This window comes from Diabrotica virgifera, chromosome 3 (assembly GCF_917563875.1).
Source record: "Diabrotica virgifera virgifera chromosome 3, PGI_DIABVI_V3a".
In the NCBI taxonomy this organism is placed as follows: domain Eukaryota; kingdom Metazoa; phylum Arthropoda; class Insecta; order Coleoptera; family Chrysomelidae; genus Diabrotica; species Diabrotica virgifera.
The window spans coordinates 265,481,624-265,501,107 of NC_065445.1; the positions used below are offsets into that span (position 1 = coordinate 265,481,624).

At 32.1% G+C, this 19,484-nt stretch overlaps 1 protein-coding gene across 6 annotated transcripts in view; it reads left to right on the plus strand.

Moving 5' to 3' along the window:
- The window catches only part of LOC114325814 (FHA domain-containing protein FhaA), a 69,116-nt gene that overhangs the window by 47,189 nt on the left and 2,443 nt on the right, over positions 1-19,484 (plus strand). For 3 of the 6 annotated variants that reach the window (XR_003651739.2, XR_007697330.1, XR_003651740.2), the window contains exons 7-8: positions 13,714-13,824; positions 18,704-18,816. Coding sequence is in view for 3 of the 6 variants with exons in the window: in XM_050647360.1 (XP_050503317.1) it covers positions 13,714-13,824 (111 nt within the window). In the remaining 3 variants the exon portion in view is untranslated. The remainder of the gene's footprint in view (positions 1-13,713; positions 13,825-18,703; positions 18,817-19,484) is intronic. The other 3 variants (XM_050647360.1, XM_028273946.2, XM_028273956.2) reach the window with 1 other exon arrangement.

Here is a 19,484-nt window from a genome sequence, read left to right on the forward strand (position 1 = left end):
TTAGAATGTACTATCGCACATATTTTTAGTATATGGGAAGAATATTCCAAGGAAGTGCTATATACCTTCTATGTATATACTTAGAATGTACTATCGCACATATTTTTAGTATATGGGAAGAATATTCCAAGGATGTGCTGTATTTCTCAGAAGTATGTTTTCAACATCACCCAATCTCATCCTATAGGTTCTACCAAAGAATACTAACACACCCACTGGGTGTGTTAGTATTCTTTGGTTCTACTAATATATTATATTTACATATTCTAATTGCATATGAGAATGTAGTTATTACATTCTACAATATTACGTAAAAAGTAAGTATAAAATATATAAACTTTAGTTAGTTATATAGGTACCTATGTATAATAAATATTATATGGGTAAGTAGCCTATATATAAAATATAAGTAATATATTTAGTTATTATGTGCACATCAAAATAAAAATGCTGCTTATATAATTATATAATAGCCAAATATATATAATATGTATGTAAATTACTAAAATTTAAAGGTATCTATATACATTATACATACTTTTACTTACTAGGTATTTAGGAAATATTGAAGTACCAATATGAATTTATTATTTTCAAACTGCTTTTTATGTTCTTAAAAATGTTTTAGTCCTTGTAGCTAGAAATACTTGGTCCTACCTAACAGCGTAGACATAAATGCATGCATAACAACTGTACTGGAAACTATTTTCATATTTTGCTCTTTTGTTACCTACCCCCTTCCCTTGTGCAGGTATAAAATGCAATGCAAGGGTCAGAATGGCCGTTTCCGGATTCCCGAAAATTATAGGTAAAAATACTTAGGTATGGTATAAACTCAAATCAAAATGGTATATTCATTTCAACTGAAAACGAAACGAGAATTTCTCATTTTTCTTCAATAGAATTAAGTTTTAAACTTTTTACCATACAATTAAAACGGTTTAAAAAAATGAATTAGATAGTTCACTAGTACCTACCAAAATAGATAAATTTGATTAATTATTCTTAACGCGAAGTTGATAATCTATATAGGCTAACATTATTCTTCTTCCTATAGGTACATACAGTATATTATTTTTAAGATATTTTAAAAGTATATACAAGTATGTGTTAAGCATATACTTTTGCATATACTTACGCATATACTAAGAATATTCGATTAAGGTATATTCTAAGAATAAACTTTTACGAACATTCCGAGATACTACGTACCCGAATGTGCTCAGTATATTCGGTGCAAGAATATTCTTTGAGGCACATGCAAAGAACATGAAATTTAGAATGTTTTTTATGGTACATGCTATGCTTGTACTACGCATATACTAAAAAGGATATACTTCGACGAATGTTGGTAGGATATGCTTAGAACATGATGCGAACATCATTGTTATGTGGGTTGGTTCGTTGCAGTACGCGGTAATATTTTAACCAATAGGCGGCGAGGTTCTAAACGCATATACGGAATGTTATTCGGTCCCAAATTCATATACGGAATGTTAAATATTCGTACACCGAAAAAGATAAGTTTTTATTAGAGTCTGTTAAAAGGGGATTGATTTTAAAATACTTGTTACTGTATTACTAAATAAAAATAAAACAAATTATAGTATTTGGAATGTTATTTGGTGCGAAATTCATATACGGTATGTTAAATATTCGTAGAACAAAAAGACGATTTTTATTAAAGCCAGTTAAAATGAGACTGGTTTTAATAGTATATTATGCAACGAGCATTTAATGATGGTCATTATGAAGTGAGTATAAGGGATACGAAACGAGCCGCCTAGCAGCGAGTTTCGTATAGAGTACGAGCGTCATAATGATAATTAAATGCAAGTTGTATACACGATTTTTTCTAGTTCCTTATGATAGAGGTAGTGACATCATAATTGATATATTATAGTATGAAAATAGAAAAATTATTTTTAATGTATTATTAAAGATCCACAAGGAATAAGGTTTTCCTGTAGTTGGCTGTATACCATATAATACAAAAAAATGAATAAAGTCCTTTATAAAAGGTCTATATTTAAAATCCCTAAAAAGGGCTACATCACAGAACTAGTTTTCGATTGGTTGACCAATCATCATCAGTGCTTTCCTAAAATGAATATAACATTATAAAATGGTGCAAAGGTTTTAAAATTTTGACTACGGTTAAAAAAGTTGTAGGTTATACTCACGTGATCCCTCATGCTAACCACCAATATATATGTAATTATGTAATATAATATATGTAAATAAAATTTGTAATATTATATTTTGGTGGTTAGCATGTCACGTGAGTATAACCTACAACTTTTTTTAACCGTAGTCAAAATTTTAAAACTTTTGCATCATTTTATCAGGTTATATTCATTTTAGGAAAGCACTGATAATGATTGGTCAACCAATCCAAAACTAGTTCTGTGATGTAGCCCTTTTTAGGGATTTTAAATATATACCTTTTATAAAGGACTTTATTCGTTTTTTTGTAGTATATAGTATACAGCCAACTACAGTAAAACCTTTTTCCTTGTGGATCTTTAATAATACATTAACAATAATTTTTCTATTCTCATACCATAATATATCAATTATGATGTCACCTGTATCATACTGAACTTCATTATGATACCGATTTTCATTAAGATACAGATTTTTAACCAATAGAATCTCGATATGGCATTCGCGATAAAGGTGGCACACGTGCAGTAACTAATGGCGAGTCAAATACATACGCTTTGACAGTTCTCAATATGTAAACAAACTGTCAGACTGACAAACTACTTAATTTGTTTGCGTTACAAAATTAATAAATTTGAATATATTTTTTTGTGAATAATCATAGAAAAAATCGTGTATGCAACTTGCATTTAATTATCATTATGACGCTCGTACTCTACGAAACTCGCCGCTAGGCGACTCGCTTCATGATGACCATCATTAAACGCTCGTCACATAATATACTATTAAAAACCAGTCTCATTTTAACTGGTTTTAATAAAAATCGTGTTTTTGTTCTACGAATATTTAACATACCGTATATGAATTTCGCACCAAATAACATTCCAAATACTATAATTGTTTTATTTTTATTTAATAATACAGTAACAAGTATTTTAAAATCAGTATTTTTAATATTTAACATTCCGTATATGAATTTGGCACCGAATAACATTCCGTATATCCGTTTGGAACCTCGCCGCCTATTGGTTGAAATATTACCGCGTGCTGCAACGAACCAATAGAAAACTCCTAGGTTCCAAATACATATACGGAATGTTTAGATGCTTCCCGCAAGGTACACCAACGGTTAATTTCTGTCCCCAGCCTATCGTAAAGGTTTTGTCTATGCAGCAAACAACTGAATCGCGTGACATCATTTTCTCTGAAACAATTATTATTAAAACAAATTAAATCGTCTATAAGTGGAAGAATGTTGTGTTTATATTAATCCAACGGTTTTGAATACAGGGTGTGCATCAAACAGACAACTAAAGCTAATGCAATATTTAAATGGCTCGAACAAAGGGTAGACCAGGCAAGGTATGGACTGCTCTGTGAATCGAGGTGTAACGCCAATATCAATGGACAATATTCACTTTGAGTGGTCTAGCCATCTGTGTCTGTCACATGCGCGGGACCGCTTTGTAAAAAGAGATAGACAGACCCTCGATGGGCTGTCCGCGCGTTACGCTTTTTTGCTCAGTATGCCTTGTCTATCCTTAATATGTCTATGCTTACAACTCACCTTCATCTGCGGTAATCATCAAAGAATACTACTTTTTCCACGGTCGTCAAAATTACCTTATATTTTATATCCTTCTTTTTGAGTAAAATAACTTGGTTGTGTAGTTTCCCTTCATAGACGCAATGACCCCTTGGATCATAACGCATTTATGAAAAATATATTATAGAAGTAATAAAAAACAACTAATTATATGATCTAAACATTACGAAGATACTAATTATCTTTGTAAAATTAGAGCAAGCTTATGAGATTGTATGATTTTGATTATACCTAACAAAGGAGCATGTAAGCAAGAAGCACTCCTTTAGAGCTTATACATCAAAAATACAAAATAATCCCATAAAGGCATTATGGCGAATGGACATTGACTCTGAAGCAAATAATCCTCAAACACGCACACAGTAGTGTTTTGGAGCACAAATTTGGCAATCACTTTGCCATCAGCAGACTTAAACACAGGCGTTTCAGGATATTAAGGGGCGTTTTCAATCAACTTCACTGCTTTTTTCAGAAAATTGTGAATATACTAATTTATAGAAAAATTTATATAGTACCTACTTATATAATTTACTGAATTTAAACAAAATATTAAAAGCAATGTTTCGCATAAATAAAATAATAAAAAATACAGAAAAAATGATTTCTAGAACTTGTTATTAAAGTAATAAATAATTCTCAAGGTTAAATCAACGAGATAAATTATATAAAGTTTAAACAAATGATTAACAAACAACAAATGTTTTTTTCTTATAGTTAAATTATTGAAATATTAGACACATTGTTCTTCTTCATTCGTTTTTCAGATCTACTATTCATTCTTACATTATAAGAATATTAAAATATTATAATATATTATAATAATACTGAAAAAGTACAACTTTATCTTAAAATGAAGTTTATTCTACTCTATATATAAATGTATGCATGTCGTAATCCAGATAGCATGTTCCGAAAAGCCTGTCAATATTTTTACTCCTATGATTTCTCTTATTACATATGATTTGTTTGCATTTTTTAAATAAAAATTACTGGTGGTATATTCATGAAATTATGGAGAATGTTGATAAATATAATAAATGTTACAGAATTCAAAAAAATATACATAATATATAAATCTTCATCGTATTTTTTATTCTTCTTCTTTAAATGCCATCTTCGCGACGAAGGTTGACAATCATCATGGCTATTCAGATTTTCAAGGCAGCTGCTCTGAACAGTTGCTTTGAGCTGCAACCAAACCATTATCTCAGCTTCTTCAACCAGGAAACGCGTCTGCATTTTTTATTTGGAACTAGTATTTTTGTTCTGTCATTTTAATCGATGTAATTCCATCTTCTTAACGATGTAATTCCATCATTTTAACGATGAAGGTATTAATCGAAAAAGCTAACGAATATCATATCCCGCTATACATGGCATTTATTGACTTCGAAAAAGCATTTAATAGTGTGGAACACTGGGCAATAAAGAATTCCCTACAAAACAGCAGAATAGACTACAGATATTCCGACTTAATTACTTAAATATACCTATATGATAAGGCAACAACAACTATTAAGCTAATGAATCAAACGCAGCGTATTAAAATAAACCGAGAAGTAAGACAAGGAGATACCATCTCGCCCAAGCTATTCAACCAAGCGCTAGACGATGTGTTCAAACAACTACACTGGGATGGTTTGGGTATAAACATAAACGGGCAATATCTGAATCACTTACGATATGCTGATGATATTGTATTAATAACAGAAAGAAGTGAAGAACTACAAAGAATGATGGAAGAACTAGATAGAGAATCGACAAAGATAGGACTGAAGATAAATTACAGTAAAACAAAAACCGTGACCAATCAACAAGAAGAACTAATAATTACAGTGGCACAAACAAGAACAGAACAAGTAAAAGAGTATATATATATATATATATATATATATATATATATATATATATATATATATCTAGGACAAATCACTAGATTAAATAAAGAAAATCAAACCGAAGAAATAAAGAGAAGAATAAGATTGGCCTGGGCAATCATTCGGAAAACTGTCTTATATTCTAAAGAACAAAAATTACCCGCAATACCTAAAAACAAGAGTATTCAATCAATGTATACTCCCTGTTCTAATATATGGCTCTCAGACATGGACGTTTACAAAAGAAAATATGGAAAAAATAGCAAAGACAGAAAGATCCATGGAAAGACAAATGCTGAACATTAAACTATCAGACAGGAAAAGAAACGAATGGATCCGTAACAAAACAAAAGTGAAAGATGTCTCTACCCAAGGAAGAGGAGGCCTATATGCAAGGATGGATGTTTAGGGCTGATTAGATAGATAGATAGAATTCCATCTTCCATCGAGGTATTTATTTTTGTCATTTGAACTACATGGATCCAGTTTGCTCTCACTCCTTTCAGGTCTCTGTCCAGTATATGGGACGCCTTCCCTACATGTTTTCCCTGTTCTCTGTTACCCTGCCCTGTTCAATTCCAACATATTTTTGTCTACCTGTCCCAATTCAATCTTGATCATTCGCCAATCTAGTTTCACATAAAGAACATTGATTCTTTAGAAATTTCTAACGATATTTCTTCTGTGGAAAGCAAAACTGTTGCTAACATATTTTTCTAAATCTCCAAGATCACTTCTGAGATTTCTTCTCTTGACGATAAAACATCTTCATTCTAAAACAAAGTTGTTGTCGACTATAAGATATAAGAAATAGGAACAGAGGAATTCGATCAATTATAGTAGAGATAAAAGTTGATGAGGCGAACAGAACGAAATGAAGTTGGAACTACTGCTGATGTTTGAAGGGAGTGAAATTTGTGTTCGTGTCCCAACTTTCGACGGAAAATCGTCGTGGAATAACTACATGAAACAACTGCAAGAGCGAACGGATGGTCCGAAAAAAAGGCTTAACACCTGACTATTGCTCTTCGAGGAGATGCTTTGGATGTGCTTCAGACCGTAGCCGTGATGATATAGCCAGATGATTTCAAACAACTTAAGAAGAGACTAAACATGCGATGTAGCAAGGGCTGGCGTAACAGTATAAAAGAACTTCATAATAGACATAGTAGGATACGTAAATATACATAATAAAAAACTATGTTTAATTTTTGTGATAAAGTATTCTGTTTTTCCTTTGTTTGTAATTTTCTAGTGTGTCTGGGAGCGCTTTCCTGTAGGTTGTGCGGTAAAGATGGTTTTTGTTTCTATGTTATCTCTACTTGTTTGGTACATGACCTATCTAGCCTGCTTTTTTACAGGAAAATCCAAATCTAATAAAGATTCCAAATAAATGTATGTCTGAATAGCTGGTAAACGCAAAAAGAATATAATCTAGAATCAAATAAATTCTAATACTGACTTTATTGTTTATTTCCTTTAAAAAATTATTTAAAACAATTAGGTTAATATGAAATGATATCAGGATTTCGACATATTTAGTAAATAATTTCATTCATAGCACAATCCATCACAAAGTAAGTTCACATTCTAAGTAGGTAAGTCTCCTAATCTCTTTTTGGAATAGATTTACCAGTTTTACGTACGTATTTGTTTTTTGTTTTAAATTAATTAACAATACTAAAGCTTTTGAAGGTGTAGGGAACAGAAACTAATTTAAAATAATCAACCTGTATAAATATAACTAAAAACTTGGGATATATGATATAATGATGCAGTGTTTTTTTTATTATTCTACACCCGATGTGGGGTTAAGTGGCAAAAACTGCTTTCTGGATCCTATTTCTTAGAAGAATCAATACCTTTTTAAAGATCTCTCTCCATTTTTCCTGTATGTAGTTTTTCCCTGCCATTATTTCACTCGTGCGTTTTGTAAATATTCTTCATCATCTTGCAGCCACTTTGATCTTGGTCGGAAGCTATTTCATTTTTGCCCTTCCGTATACTTCCTTCATTTCGTCTATTGTTGGTTTCTTTGAGATTTAGATGTTTAATTCCTCTGCTTCTTCTTCGTCTACCGTTTCATCTTCCTCATTCGTTTGTTGTTTAGTAGGTATATTCCTTCGTCAAAAGTTCTCTGTAGTGATCTCCCATACCTACTAGCTTATATTCATTGTTCTCTATTATAACTATTCCCTTTTTATTTTTTATTGCTTTTGCTTTACATTTGTATTTTTGGTTTGTTCTTTAATATTTTTTAAAAATTTTTCATGTTTCTATTTTTGTCTTTTTCTGATCTATTTCTTGCATTTTTTTATCTGGTAGGTATTTCTTTTATTTTGTGTTATAATTTTGTTAGTTATTTTTAATTAATAATAGTTTTTTCTGAATCAGTTATTAGTCTTCCTGTTTATCCGTTCTAAGCCGTTTAATTCTCCTTTGCACCTTTTTTGCTGTTATTTCTTTACATCCCTGGTTATATCAATCATTTTTTGTTTCCCATGATCTTTATACATATCTGCTTATTTGTAGCTTCTATTGATTTTTTGATAATCCTCCCATTTTGATTCATATTTCCCTCTTATTTGCACTGTTATTTCGTTTTCATATTTCTTTCTAATATCTGCATTTTGTAATTAATAGAAATTTAATTTTTTTCGAAAAAAAAAAAATTTGATGAAAATTTTTTTTTATAAAAATAAATTTATTTTAAAAACCCTAAAAAGGGCTACAAATACAATAGAACGTTTTCGCTCTAAAAAGAGCATCATCAGTGTTCTTGCAAGCGTTACATGCTAAGCGACCAAAAATACATCGTTTAAAACCATTTAAACGTCGACTCAATGTCTTACATTAGAATGTTAAATGTTAAATCCAAAGGATGGATGAAATCCCTAAGGATCTGCTCTACGGCATTATACATAGTCAACAGTTGACTTTTAGGTTTCTCAATGTGAAGATATAGAATGTAAGACATTTAGTCGACATTTAAACGGTTTTATCCGATGTATTTTTGGTGGGAGGTATGTAAAGCTTGCAAGAACACTGATGATGTTCTTTTTAGAGCGAAAACGTTCTGTTGTATTTGTAGCCCTTTTTAGGGTTTTTTAATATAAATATACCTTTTATAAACAAGATTTTTCATCATTTTTTTTGTAATTAATGGCATACAGCCAGCTACAGGAAATTCTTCCTTGTGGATTTCATTTTTTCTGTTGGTTTTTCTGTTTCGTAACTTTTCGTGTTAGAGTAGCTATGGCCATATAGTGTTCTGATTTTGCACAAGCATTCTTCATTCAAGTGTGTGGTCAATTTGGCTGTATATTTTCTGACCTGGTGGTTCCCAACCGGTGGTACGCGTACCACTGGTGGTACGCGGGAAGATTTAAGGTGGTATGCGTATCATGGGCGAAACAAGCGATTACGCTGGACCTCTATCTGCGAAAGTGCCAGTGCGGTCTGTTAGGTCAGCTGCTGTTCGCTGCCCTCCTCTGCCACGCCACTCTTATTTTTCCACTCTGCGGTCACTATGTTTCATCCAGCTGTGTAAGAAAATTTGTTTTGATTCCATATTAAACTGTGAAGCGGTTTTGGTGAACCCTGAGACTTCAAAGGATAGTGTTAATAAACCTAAACCACAGGCCAATCGGAAATACCACGAAAGCTGCTTACAGTACGGTTTTATAGTCAAGTCTGGCACAGAAAATAGTAACAATCCTATTCAACAATGTGTTGCTTGTTTCAAAAGATTATTCCAAACTTGACTGGATCAGAAATTCTTTTGCAGGAACCGCACTAAATGAGTTAGAATTACAGGAAACATTCATCGATCTAACAGAAGACAGTTTTATGAACATTAAAGAGAAATCTGTAATTGACTTCTGGATCGGGTGTAAAACCGATTATCCAATGCTCTTCCAGCAAGCTATGCTATTTTTGATGCCATTTGTCACTAGTTATTTGTGTGAGACTAGTTTTCTGAACTATTGTATATAAAAAATTAATATATAAACAGACTAACATGAAGTGTTGAAGAGGACTTAAGAATAAACTTAAGTTCAATTACTCCAGTAATTGACACTTTAATCACAGGCAAACTGCAACAAGCTTCGCATTAATCTCGATACACAATGACTAACGTTGATTTTTGTCAATTTGTATCTTTTTTTTGGCTGATCTTGATAAAGACTTGGAAAAGTTAATGCCTAATTTAATATAAAATTTAGGAAGATCGTGTCGAATTTACGAAGGGGGGAGGGGGAGGGAAGACTTTTTTCATTCCATGCCCTCCAGTGTTTGGTGGTACGCCAGAATCTTCAAAATATTTCAGGTGGTACGCAGTTGTCAAAAGGCTGGGAGCCCCTGTTTTAGAGTATTCAACTTTGATGAGCTAAATATTTTTGCACATGCTAAGCTTTGAAATGAGCTTTGTGATTACAGCTTTTTTTATCCCTAGTGAGATCCTGCTTTCATCTCATTCTTCCTTCTCTGCCCTTAGTTTTCTAGTTTCCGATCTACATGGCATTATTATTCTTTTGATGCATGTATTACTTTTCATAAACCATCCCAAGTTATCATTTTATTTGTAGTAGTAATTTTATATAGAAATAAACGTTGTAGATGCTCTGTTTTTGTAATTCTAAGGCTTAAATGTTTTGTTTAAGAGTTTGCCTCCACACTTCCAGACTTTGCCAGTTATCTGATCCAGAAAATGTGGATTCTTCTAATGTATTATTTTTGTATATAATATTCGCTGTACTTAAACTGCCGTCAAACGGTCGTGCACAGCCATGACGTCATTCTTATGATGCGTTCTTATTTTCTTCGGCTGCCGTTCGCTTGGAGGCTGGCCATCTTAGTATCATTTTCTGATAAAGAATTTATTAATATTAGAAGATTTTCTTATAAACGAAAAAGAAAACAAAGTAAAGTATTAAAACGTATTTTAATTATGGGTAATGAATGATAAATACATAATTAAATTAGTCTTTATTTATTGTAAAACCTGTTGTAAACTAAGAAAAAAAATTAATTATAGAAATTTAATCCTTTCTTTGGAATGGAACCCTGGATTTATTTGGAAATGTTTTGGGGTTCCTTTTCTTTTTCTTTGGTAGTCCTATTGCTGTCAGGCCTTGTCCTTTTGGGCGTCCTCGTTTCTTTACTGCCACTGGCATTTTACTTGGCGACAAAGCTTTCTATGGGCCTCTTAATTTTACTGCTTGCAATAGTACGTACATCTCGTATCTAAAACGTGGTAAATGTACTTTATCTAAGTTCCGAGACGGCTTTTTTTTGCATCGGCAAATGAGGAAAATGTATCGCCAACTTTTAACATCATTGGCATACCAATACTTAACCTAACTAAAAGTACCAATATTTAAGAAACGAACGGACGCTCAATAATGACACTTACCTAAGTCATTCAAGTTTTCCAAATTCAAACTTATTATTCCCACAATAATTAACAATCAGTAAGAAATATAACGCTTGTAACCATATGTATACTGAGACGGGCACTACAGGGTGTCCCGAAAAGATTGGTCATAAATTATACCACAGATTCTAGGGTTAAAAATAAGTTGATTGAACCTCACTTACCTAAATACAGTAGTGCACACAAAAAAAGTTACAGCCATTTGAAGTTACAAAATCAAAATCGATTTTTTTTTTCATAATATCATAACCTCTTAAAGATTTTTTATTGAAAATGGACACATGACATTCTTATGCCAGAAACATCTTAAGAAAAAAACAACAGTGAAATTTGTACACCCCATAAAAATTTTATGGGGTTTTGTTCCCTTAAACCCTCCCAAACTTTTGTGTACGTTCAAATTAAATTATTATTGTGGTAAACAATAATAAACACAATATTTTTAAAACTTTTTTGGCTCATAGTATTTTTTCGATAAGCCAGTTTTTAGTGAGGTGTGGCTTCTTTTTCAATATGTTTACATAAAAATTTTATGGGGGTTTCGTTCCTTTAAACACCCCAATTTTTTGAGTACGTTCCAATTAAACTATTATTGCGGTACCATTAGTTAAACATAGTGTTTTTAAAACTTTTTTGCCTCTTAGTATTTTTTCGTAAATATGGCTTCTTGTTTAATATGGTTCAAAATATACCTACAAATGTAAATTTTCATATTATTTCCAGGTCCCTATAATCGTACTTCATATTACAAAAATGTGGTGGATTTGACAAATATTCAAAATATCTCGATAAAAACTAGCTTGTCGAGAAAGTAGTGGGAGGCAAAAAAGTTTCAAAAACACTGTGTTTAACCAATGGTACCAGAATAATAATATAATTTAATTGGAACGTACACAAAAATTTGGGGGGTTTAAGGGAACAGAACCCCCATAAAACTTTTATGGGGTGCACAAATTTCACTATATATTTTTTTAAGATGTTCCTGCCATAAGAATGGCACATGTCCATTTTCGATAAAAAATCCTTAATAGTTTTCGATATATTGGAAAAAATTGATTTTCATTTTATAACTTCAAAGGGCTGTAACTTTTTTTGTGTGCATATTTGTACTAAGGTAAGTTAGGTTCAATCAACCTATTTTTGACCCCAGAATCTGTGGTATAATTTATGACCAATCTTTTCGGGACACCCTAATAAAATAAGATAAGCGAATCGTCAACTCACCACGTGTATATATGCTGAATTGCAAGTGAACGCGAACGGCAGCCGAAGAAAATGCCGTCAAACGCATCATACGAATGACGTTATTGCTGTTAAATTAACGGCATTATAGTGCAAGACCGTTTGACGGCAGTTTAAGTACAGCGTATAATATTTATGTGTCAAGTAATGTTTGAACGTTTAACATATATTAAAGAATTTTCAGGTTATATAATATTAAAAAGCAATATGTAGGTACTTACATAGATGTATCATGAATAACGTAGAAAAAATTCTACACAAAACGTTCTACACATATGTATTTTCGGCACAATGTATATTTCCTCAATTATCTAATGTTTAAAAATATAACGGATTTATAAATCTTTTCACAGACCACTTACCTACTCCATACTCCTACCATAATACATACCATACATAAATACATACCATAAGTTATTACTTGGTCAATAAATGATTTTTAGTAGAAATTATGATAAATTATTTACTATTTAGTTGATATTTGACATTCAGATAGAAAAACTATAATACAGAAATACTCGTTCTTCTTGTAGAACTTTTCCCGCGCTAGTAAGTGTGATGTATAAAGATTTATCGACCGATTGTACATTCCACTTCGTTTTTATTCACATGCAGCCTTATTAGCTATATCGCACACGAATGTTTGCACGTATTTCATTACATTTAAACAGCCTAACAGGTTCTCACTATTCTATTTTTTAAATAAGATACTATTTCAAATTTCACATTTTTATATTAGCTAAAACTTATACAGACACAATAAATTTGTGTTTCTCTAATGCATACAATAAATTAACAATAGTACAAATCGTTACAGTGAGGCGGATTCTTGAAAAATCCTACGGTTCGGCGTTGATACACACCACATATTCGTGGATTTCAAAGCGGCCTATGACTTAGTTATAATAGATATACACTTCTATCTAAGTAGTAATTTCTAAGGATTCGAGTAACAAAGATATTGGATTCCACTTAACATTGACATAAAATGTAACACTCTTAAATGTAACAAAACCGTCATCCCTTCATTTTATGATATTTATTTTTTGATATTTGTTCAGTTTCATTATTTTTTGGTTTTCTCCTGTCTCTATTCTGATCTTTGATCATTATATGGTCAATTCCATATCGATTTGTTGTTTTAATGTTAAATAGCTTAAAATAATTAGAGCTTTGTCTCTGAAATTCAAGTAATATGATATATAGAGAAAATAAGAATTTTTATTTTGCATATATACATACAGACTTATTTGTAATTACAATAATACTTATACGTATTTACTAAGTTTAGCTTGTGGAAATTAATAGTATATATTTTTTGTTGAATAGTGAGAAGCAATTACAAAAATAACAACTACTACAAAATCATTATTATTCTGTTTTAGGTAATCAAAGACAAACCGGATACCAACAATATGGAGGATATCCACAAACCAACAAACCAAGCTCGGGGACTTCCATATCAGACAAAATCACTAGCGGCCTTAAATCCATAGGTAGTGACATTTTGTCTAAAGCTTTGTCTAAAGCTATATCCGGTCATTAACAATAGCTTTAGCTTAATAACTAATTATTTTATTTGTAGATGGTATATGTGGGGGAAATAGATTCAAAACTCATTTAATCCAAACGGTTTATATAGTACCTATATAACACCATTTTAAAACGTTCTACACTGTTGTTTGATACTCAATCACTATTGCTTCTTTCAATCTAGTAGTCCACTTCTAAGTATGTTTCCTTAGCATTTCTTATTTTTTTTCTTTGCCCAGGTACTTCGGTTCTTTATAGTGCATTAACGATAGACGACATATTTTAATTCCTACTGAAAATTACTACAAAAGACAAAATGTGATCTAAAAATGACAAATTTGGACTGTATGAGTTTTGATTCTAATCCCCCATATAATATTAAAGTTCCGTCAAATAAATTTAGGCTTATTTCTAGCTTATTAGAATACCAGTTATGTAAGAAAGAATATATATTTATAGAACTTCAAGTACTGGAACTTTTTACTATAAACGGGATTTAGTAGGTAAATCTCTTAAATGAGGGTAACAAATTCACATAATATGGTAATATTGCTATTTACTACGATACATTTTATTTTCAAAAAAGCTAGAGTTCGAAAATAGCAATATACTTTCTTTGAAAGGCCGTGAAGATTGTGGACTGAAAGTAATACTTTTTACTTATCACCTTTCCTTGGTTACAAGTTACATAAAAGTGAGAAGAATGTCAAGAAGAGTTCTCTATCTGTTATGATGTTAACAATCGTCTTCAAAGTCATAATCTTGTCCCTTTCTTTCAGCTTTCTTAACTTAGAGAAAGAAACTTTTAAAATTCTTCTATAGCACCACATTTCGGAAGCCTCAAGGCGATTTAGATCACTTTTATTCACAGTCCAAGATTCGACACCATAGAGTAAGACCGAGAACACGTAGCAGTGAAGTAGGCGGATCCTCAATGCCAATTTTAGGTCTCTGTTACATACCTTGGACATCTTTCTAAATGCGGCTCGGGCCTGCTCTTTTCTGGATCTAATTTCATCGTGACTCTCTGCGTTACAATTAAACTGATATCCAAGGTAAACAATTTGATCAACTTACTCAAGTTTGGTACTATTTACATATATAGAAGAATCCTACGAATATCATGGATTCAAAGAATGTCAAACATGGAAGTAACTAGAAGGCTAGGAAATAAACCGGAAATAATATTAACTTTCAAAAGACGAAAACTTGAGTACTTGGGACATGTGATGAGAGGGCAAAAATACTCATTATTACAAAAATTGAAGAAAAAGATCTTGTGTGTAAGAGGTACCTTTATTTAAAACCCCAATAAAGGGCCACATTAAAAAACAGAACGTTTTCGCTCTAAAGAGAGCATCATCAGTGTTCTAAGCAAGCTCTACATGCTAAGCGACCAAAAATACATGGATTAAAACCCTTAAAATGCCGACTAAAAGCCTTACATTGGCGTGTTATATATTAAACCCTGGCGATGGGTGAAATTTAAGAAAGATATACCTACCTCAAAGCATCATATGACTATACCACGAGCATGTGGGTGGTTGAGTTGATTTCTCTGTCTTCACAAATAGAAAGGTGAAAGCCAACTAATCTATATCTTTCTTAAATTTCACCCATCGCCAGGGTTTAATATATAACACGCCAATGTTTTAGTCGGCATTTTAAAGGTTTTAATGCATGTATTTTTGGTGGCTTAACATGTAGAGCTTGCTTAGAACACTGATGATGCTCTATTTAGAGCAAAAACGTTCTGTTTTTTAATGTGGCCCTTTATTGGGGTTTTAAATAAATACACCTCTTGCACAGAAGATCTTTTTCTTCAATGTTTGTAATTAATGGTATACAGCCAGCTACAGGAAATTTTTCCTTATGGATTTCATTATTACAACTTATTATGCAAGGCAAATCCGAGGAAAGCGAAATGTGGGAAGACGACTTAAGAACTTAATGGAATGTTTCGAATGCAGTAGTGCAGAGCTATTTAGAGCAGCAGTCAACAGCATCCGCATTGCCATGATGATTTCCAACCTGCGATAGAAGAAGGAACTTAAAAAAAGAAGACATATATAGACGGTTTTATAGTTTGTTGTTTTTATTGCGAGTATTTTGGTTTTCCGTAAATTCAAATCCAGACCTGCTTCTTACAGCTCTCAACGACACTGTCAAGTAACGTTTTCAGATCTTCTTTTTGAGTAAAAACTAGCAGTACTCTGTCGTCTGCATATCGAAAAGTATTGATGACTTCTTCGTTCTCCGATCACAATGATTCCTTCTTGTTTTTCAGAAAGTACATTTCTTAAATATTCTTTCGGAGTAAACTCATCTCTGCCGTACTACTTTTTTAATATTAAGAGCCTGTGATTCCAAACCATCTACTAAAGCTGAGGTTTGATTTTTGCAATAATTGCAAATTATTGCATAATTAATTGGATAATTATTATGCGAACATCTCTGCCATCCAAGATCCAAGCCAATGTCTCTTAGAAATTCGATCAATATAGAGTGCTCCACACTATCAAATGCGTTTTGGAAGTCAATAAAACAACAGTACATATCTACAGATATATCATATTATCTTTGAGCAAGTACGTTCATCCCAAACAACTCCTCTCTCGTTATAAACCCGTTATGGAAACCAAACTGTGTGTCACATAGGTCAGGGGTCACCAATTGGCGGACCGCGGTGCGCATGCGGACCGTGGGCTAGTTTTATGCGGACCGCCATTGAATTCAGAATATAGTGTTTGGTAATTTTGAAAATGTTTGGCCATGAAATTGTGTACTACGTTTGGCTCAACTTATATGTGCGAAGCCGCTTTATCAAGAATGAACTTTAATAAAAATCGGTACAGGTCTCAGCTAACAGATGAATATCTTAACTCCCTAATGAGAATCAGTTGCACTAAACTCACTCAAAACTTCAGACAGGTTGTACATAATAAAAAATGTCATTTTTCCCACTGATAATTTAATTTTGTAAAGAGTATGCTCCTTATTGTTATACATACTTTTTATAATCGGAGTTTGAGTAAACTGCTACTCGCATTGAAACTAATATTGTAGAAAAGATAACATGTTAGTTACCATTTTGTACTATCATTACATTATTTATTTTAAATTTCTCAGTTTCAATAACTGGATTTATAGATAGTTAATAACTATGTACAAAATAAAGATGTCTAAAAACTTGAGAAAGACGTCATTAACATTCACAATATAAATTCTTAACTTTTAAAATATCACTGTGTTGCTGTGTTCAAAATAAACAATTTCTGATTCGTTTCTTTGCGGATTCTTGATCAAATATGTCCCCTTTAAACACATCAGAGGGGCGCCGGGCGAAACAATTTTTTTAAACAAATTCAAAATTACCTCTCTGCCTTTTTTGGGTAATTTTAAACAAAAACGGTCTGTTTCCATATTTCTGAAAAGTTGATAGTTTTCGAGTTATAAGCGATTTAAAATCTGAAAAATGGAAAAATAGGCATTTCCATACTTGAAAACTCATATATATAAATTATTAGTTTTCAGGTGGCCAAGTACCTAAAACTTTATTCATTCAATTTCAAGATTCTTACGAGTAATCGAGGCTTATTTTGCGCGAATTATTGCGCATCATTAACAATTAAAAACAACTGAATATTGAAATTAAATGTTTAAACAATTTAGGCACTTGACAACCGCAAAAATAATAATTTAAACATGAGTTTTCAAGCTTCAAAAATGTTCATTTTCGCATTTTTCAAATTTTAAATCGCATAAAACCCGAAATCTTTCAAGTTTTAAGAAAATGTCAGATCTTTTTTGTTTAACCCTCCGTTAGTCGCTATCGGTGTCACACACCGACGACAGAATTATTCATTCGGGATTTACAAAATAAATGTTTTTTTCTATCGCCACTTTCTGTACCTCTTCCTATCAACTAACCTCGTGTTAGTGTACATTCTTACCTACTTGGGTACAGTTGTGTGAGTTTTATAGCTATTTTCGGTGCAAGACTCCGCAGCGACTAACGGTGTGGTTATTACTTTATTGGCATAACTTGCAGTTCAGGTAAAGATTTAGCATCTTATTATTGCATTTTATCGGTAAGTTTTGGTCAAGTTTCATTTATAGATGTCCTTTGAAGCCGAACAAAAACGTTGGAATGGAATTATGGGAAATGGTTCCTAGCGACGATGAAAATTATTTAGACGATGAGGGAAGTGAAAATGAAAGCGGTTTTTCATTTTATATCTGTTGTTTTTCAATAAAACATTTTCAAAAATATTTTTCAGTCATTCCTATACACAATATAAAATATTTGTACGAATTTTATAGCAATAACTATTTTTTTTTAAATTGTCGGTCTCTGATACCGTAGCGACTCTTGATGCTCCGTTTATCCTAGCGACTAACGGAGGGTTAAGATGGCCCAAAAATGCTAAAAACATATTTTCGAGGGCAAAAAAGGTGATATTTTGAATTTGTTAAAAAAATGTTAAACAATTTCTGCCCAAAAATTTCTCTCAGCACCCTTCTGATTGGTTTATAGGGGATATTTTTTAACAAGAAACCGATAACCAGACACAGGTAGCATTAAATCTGGACCCCGGAAGTGTCATAAGTTTTTGAAACGGACCCTCAGGGAAACTAATTGGTGACCCCTGACATAGGTATTCCTCGCATTTATTATAGGTAAATATGCGTGTATTACCTTTAGAAAAATGTTGTACGTATTAGTTGTTAAAATTTGTGTTGGTAAAATTAGAACTTCGTTCTTCGACCACTAGTAGACATGACAGTTTTAAAGCACCTGCGCTGATTTAACAACCTTCTACAAAAAGATATTTGTTTCAGGGCTATTCTGTGTTGTCTTGGTGTATACCAGGTTATTTAGTATATGAAAATAGATTTGTATAAATTTACCAAACTAATATACTTAAATTCTACAAAAATTCCCGGCTATAAATGTAAGTAGGTCCAGTAGGTTTGCTGCTTGGGGTGTTAGACTTGCGCACTGTTCTTGTCTTTCGTTTTGAGTTGAATTAACAGAATAGCCCTTATTATTTCAACACTGGTTGAAAGTTGCACCTATCTACTCTTTTAACATTTTATTTTACACTACAACACTGTTTTACTGTAATGCTTTGTACAGCTTTTTAACATTTTTTTGTTTGTACAAATTTTGTTGGGTATACGATTTTAGATATTCCATGAAAAGACCTTCAAGGAAAAGTAAATTTCATGAAGTAATCACATTATGACTGTAAATAAGATAATGGATAAATATTATGTAATCATATTAATGTATTTAAAACAAGAAACTGTAATGTATCATGCACAGTTCATTATAACACCGCATATCAATGTAACCATTATTCATAGCACAAAACTCACACAGGTATAGCTTTCCTAATCTAGCTTGTCTGGTCAGATGCGCAGACGTAATGTGCACTACCTTTGTAGACTTATTCGTTTAAAGTGCAACTGAAAACGCTTGCAGAGAAGTAGAAACACAAGCATTCTTCTAATGCGTTTCAAATAACTGATATCCCTGAGTAAATGCCGAGGGTAAATTAAAACACTTAATTTTTGTTTTCTACATGCTACATACATGCTTTCATACAGCATACCTGCA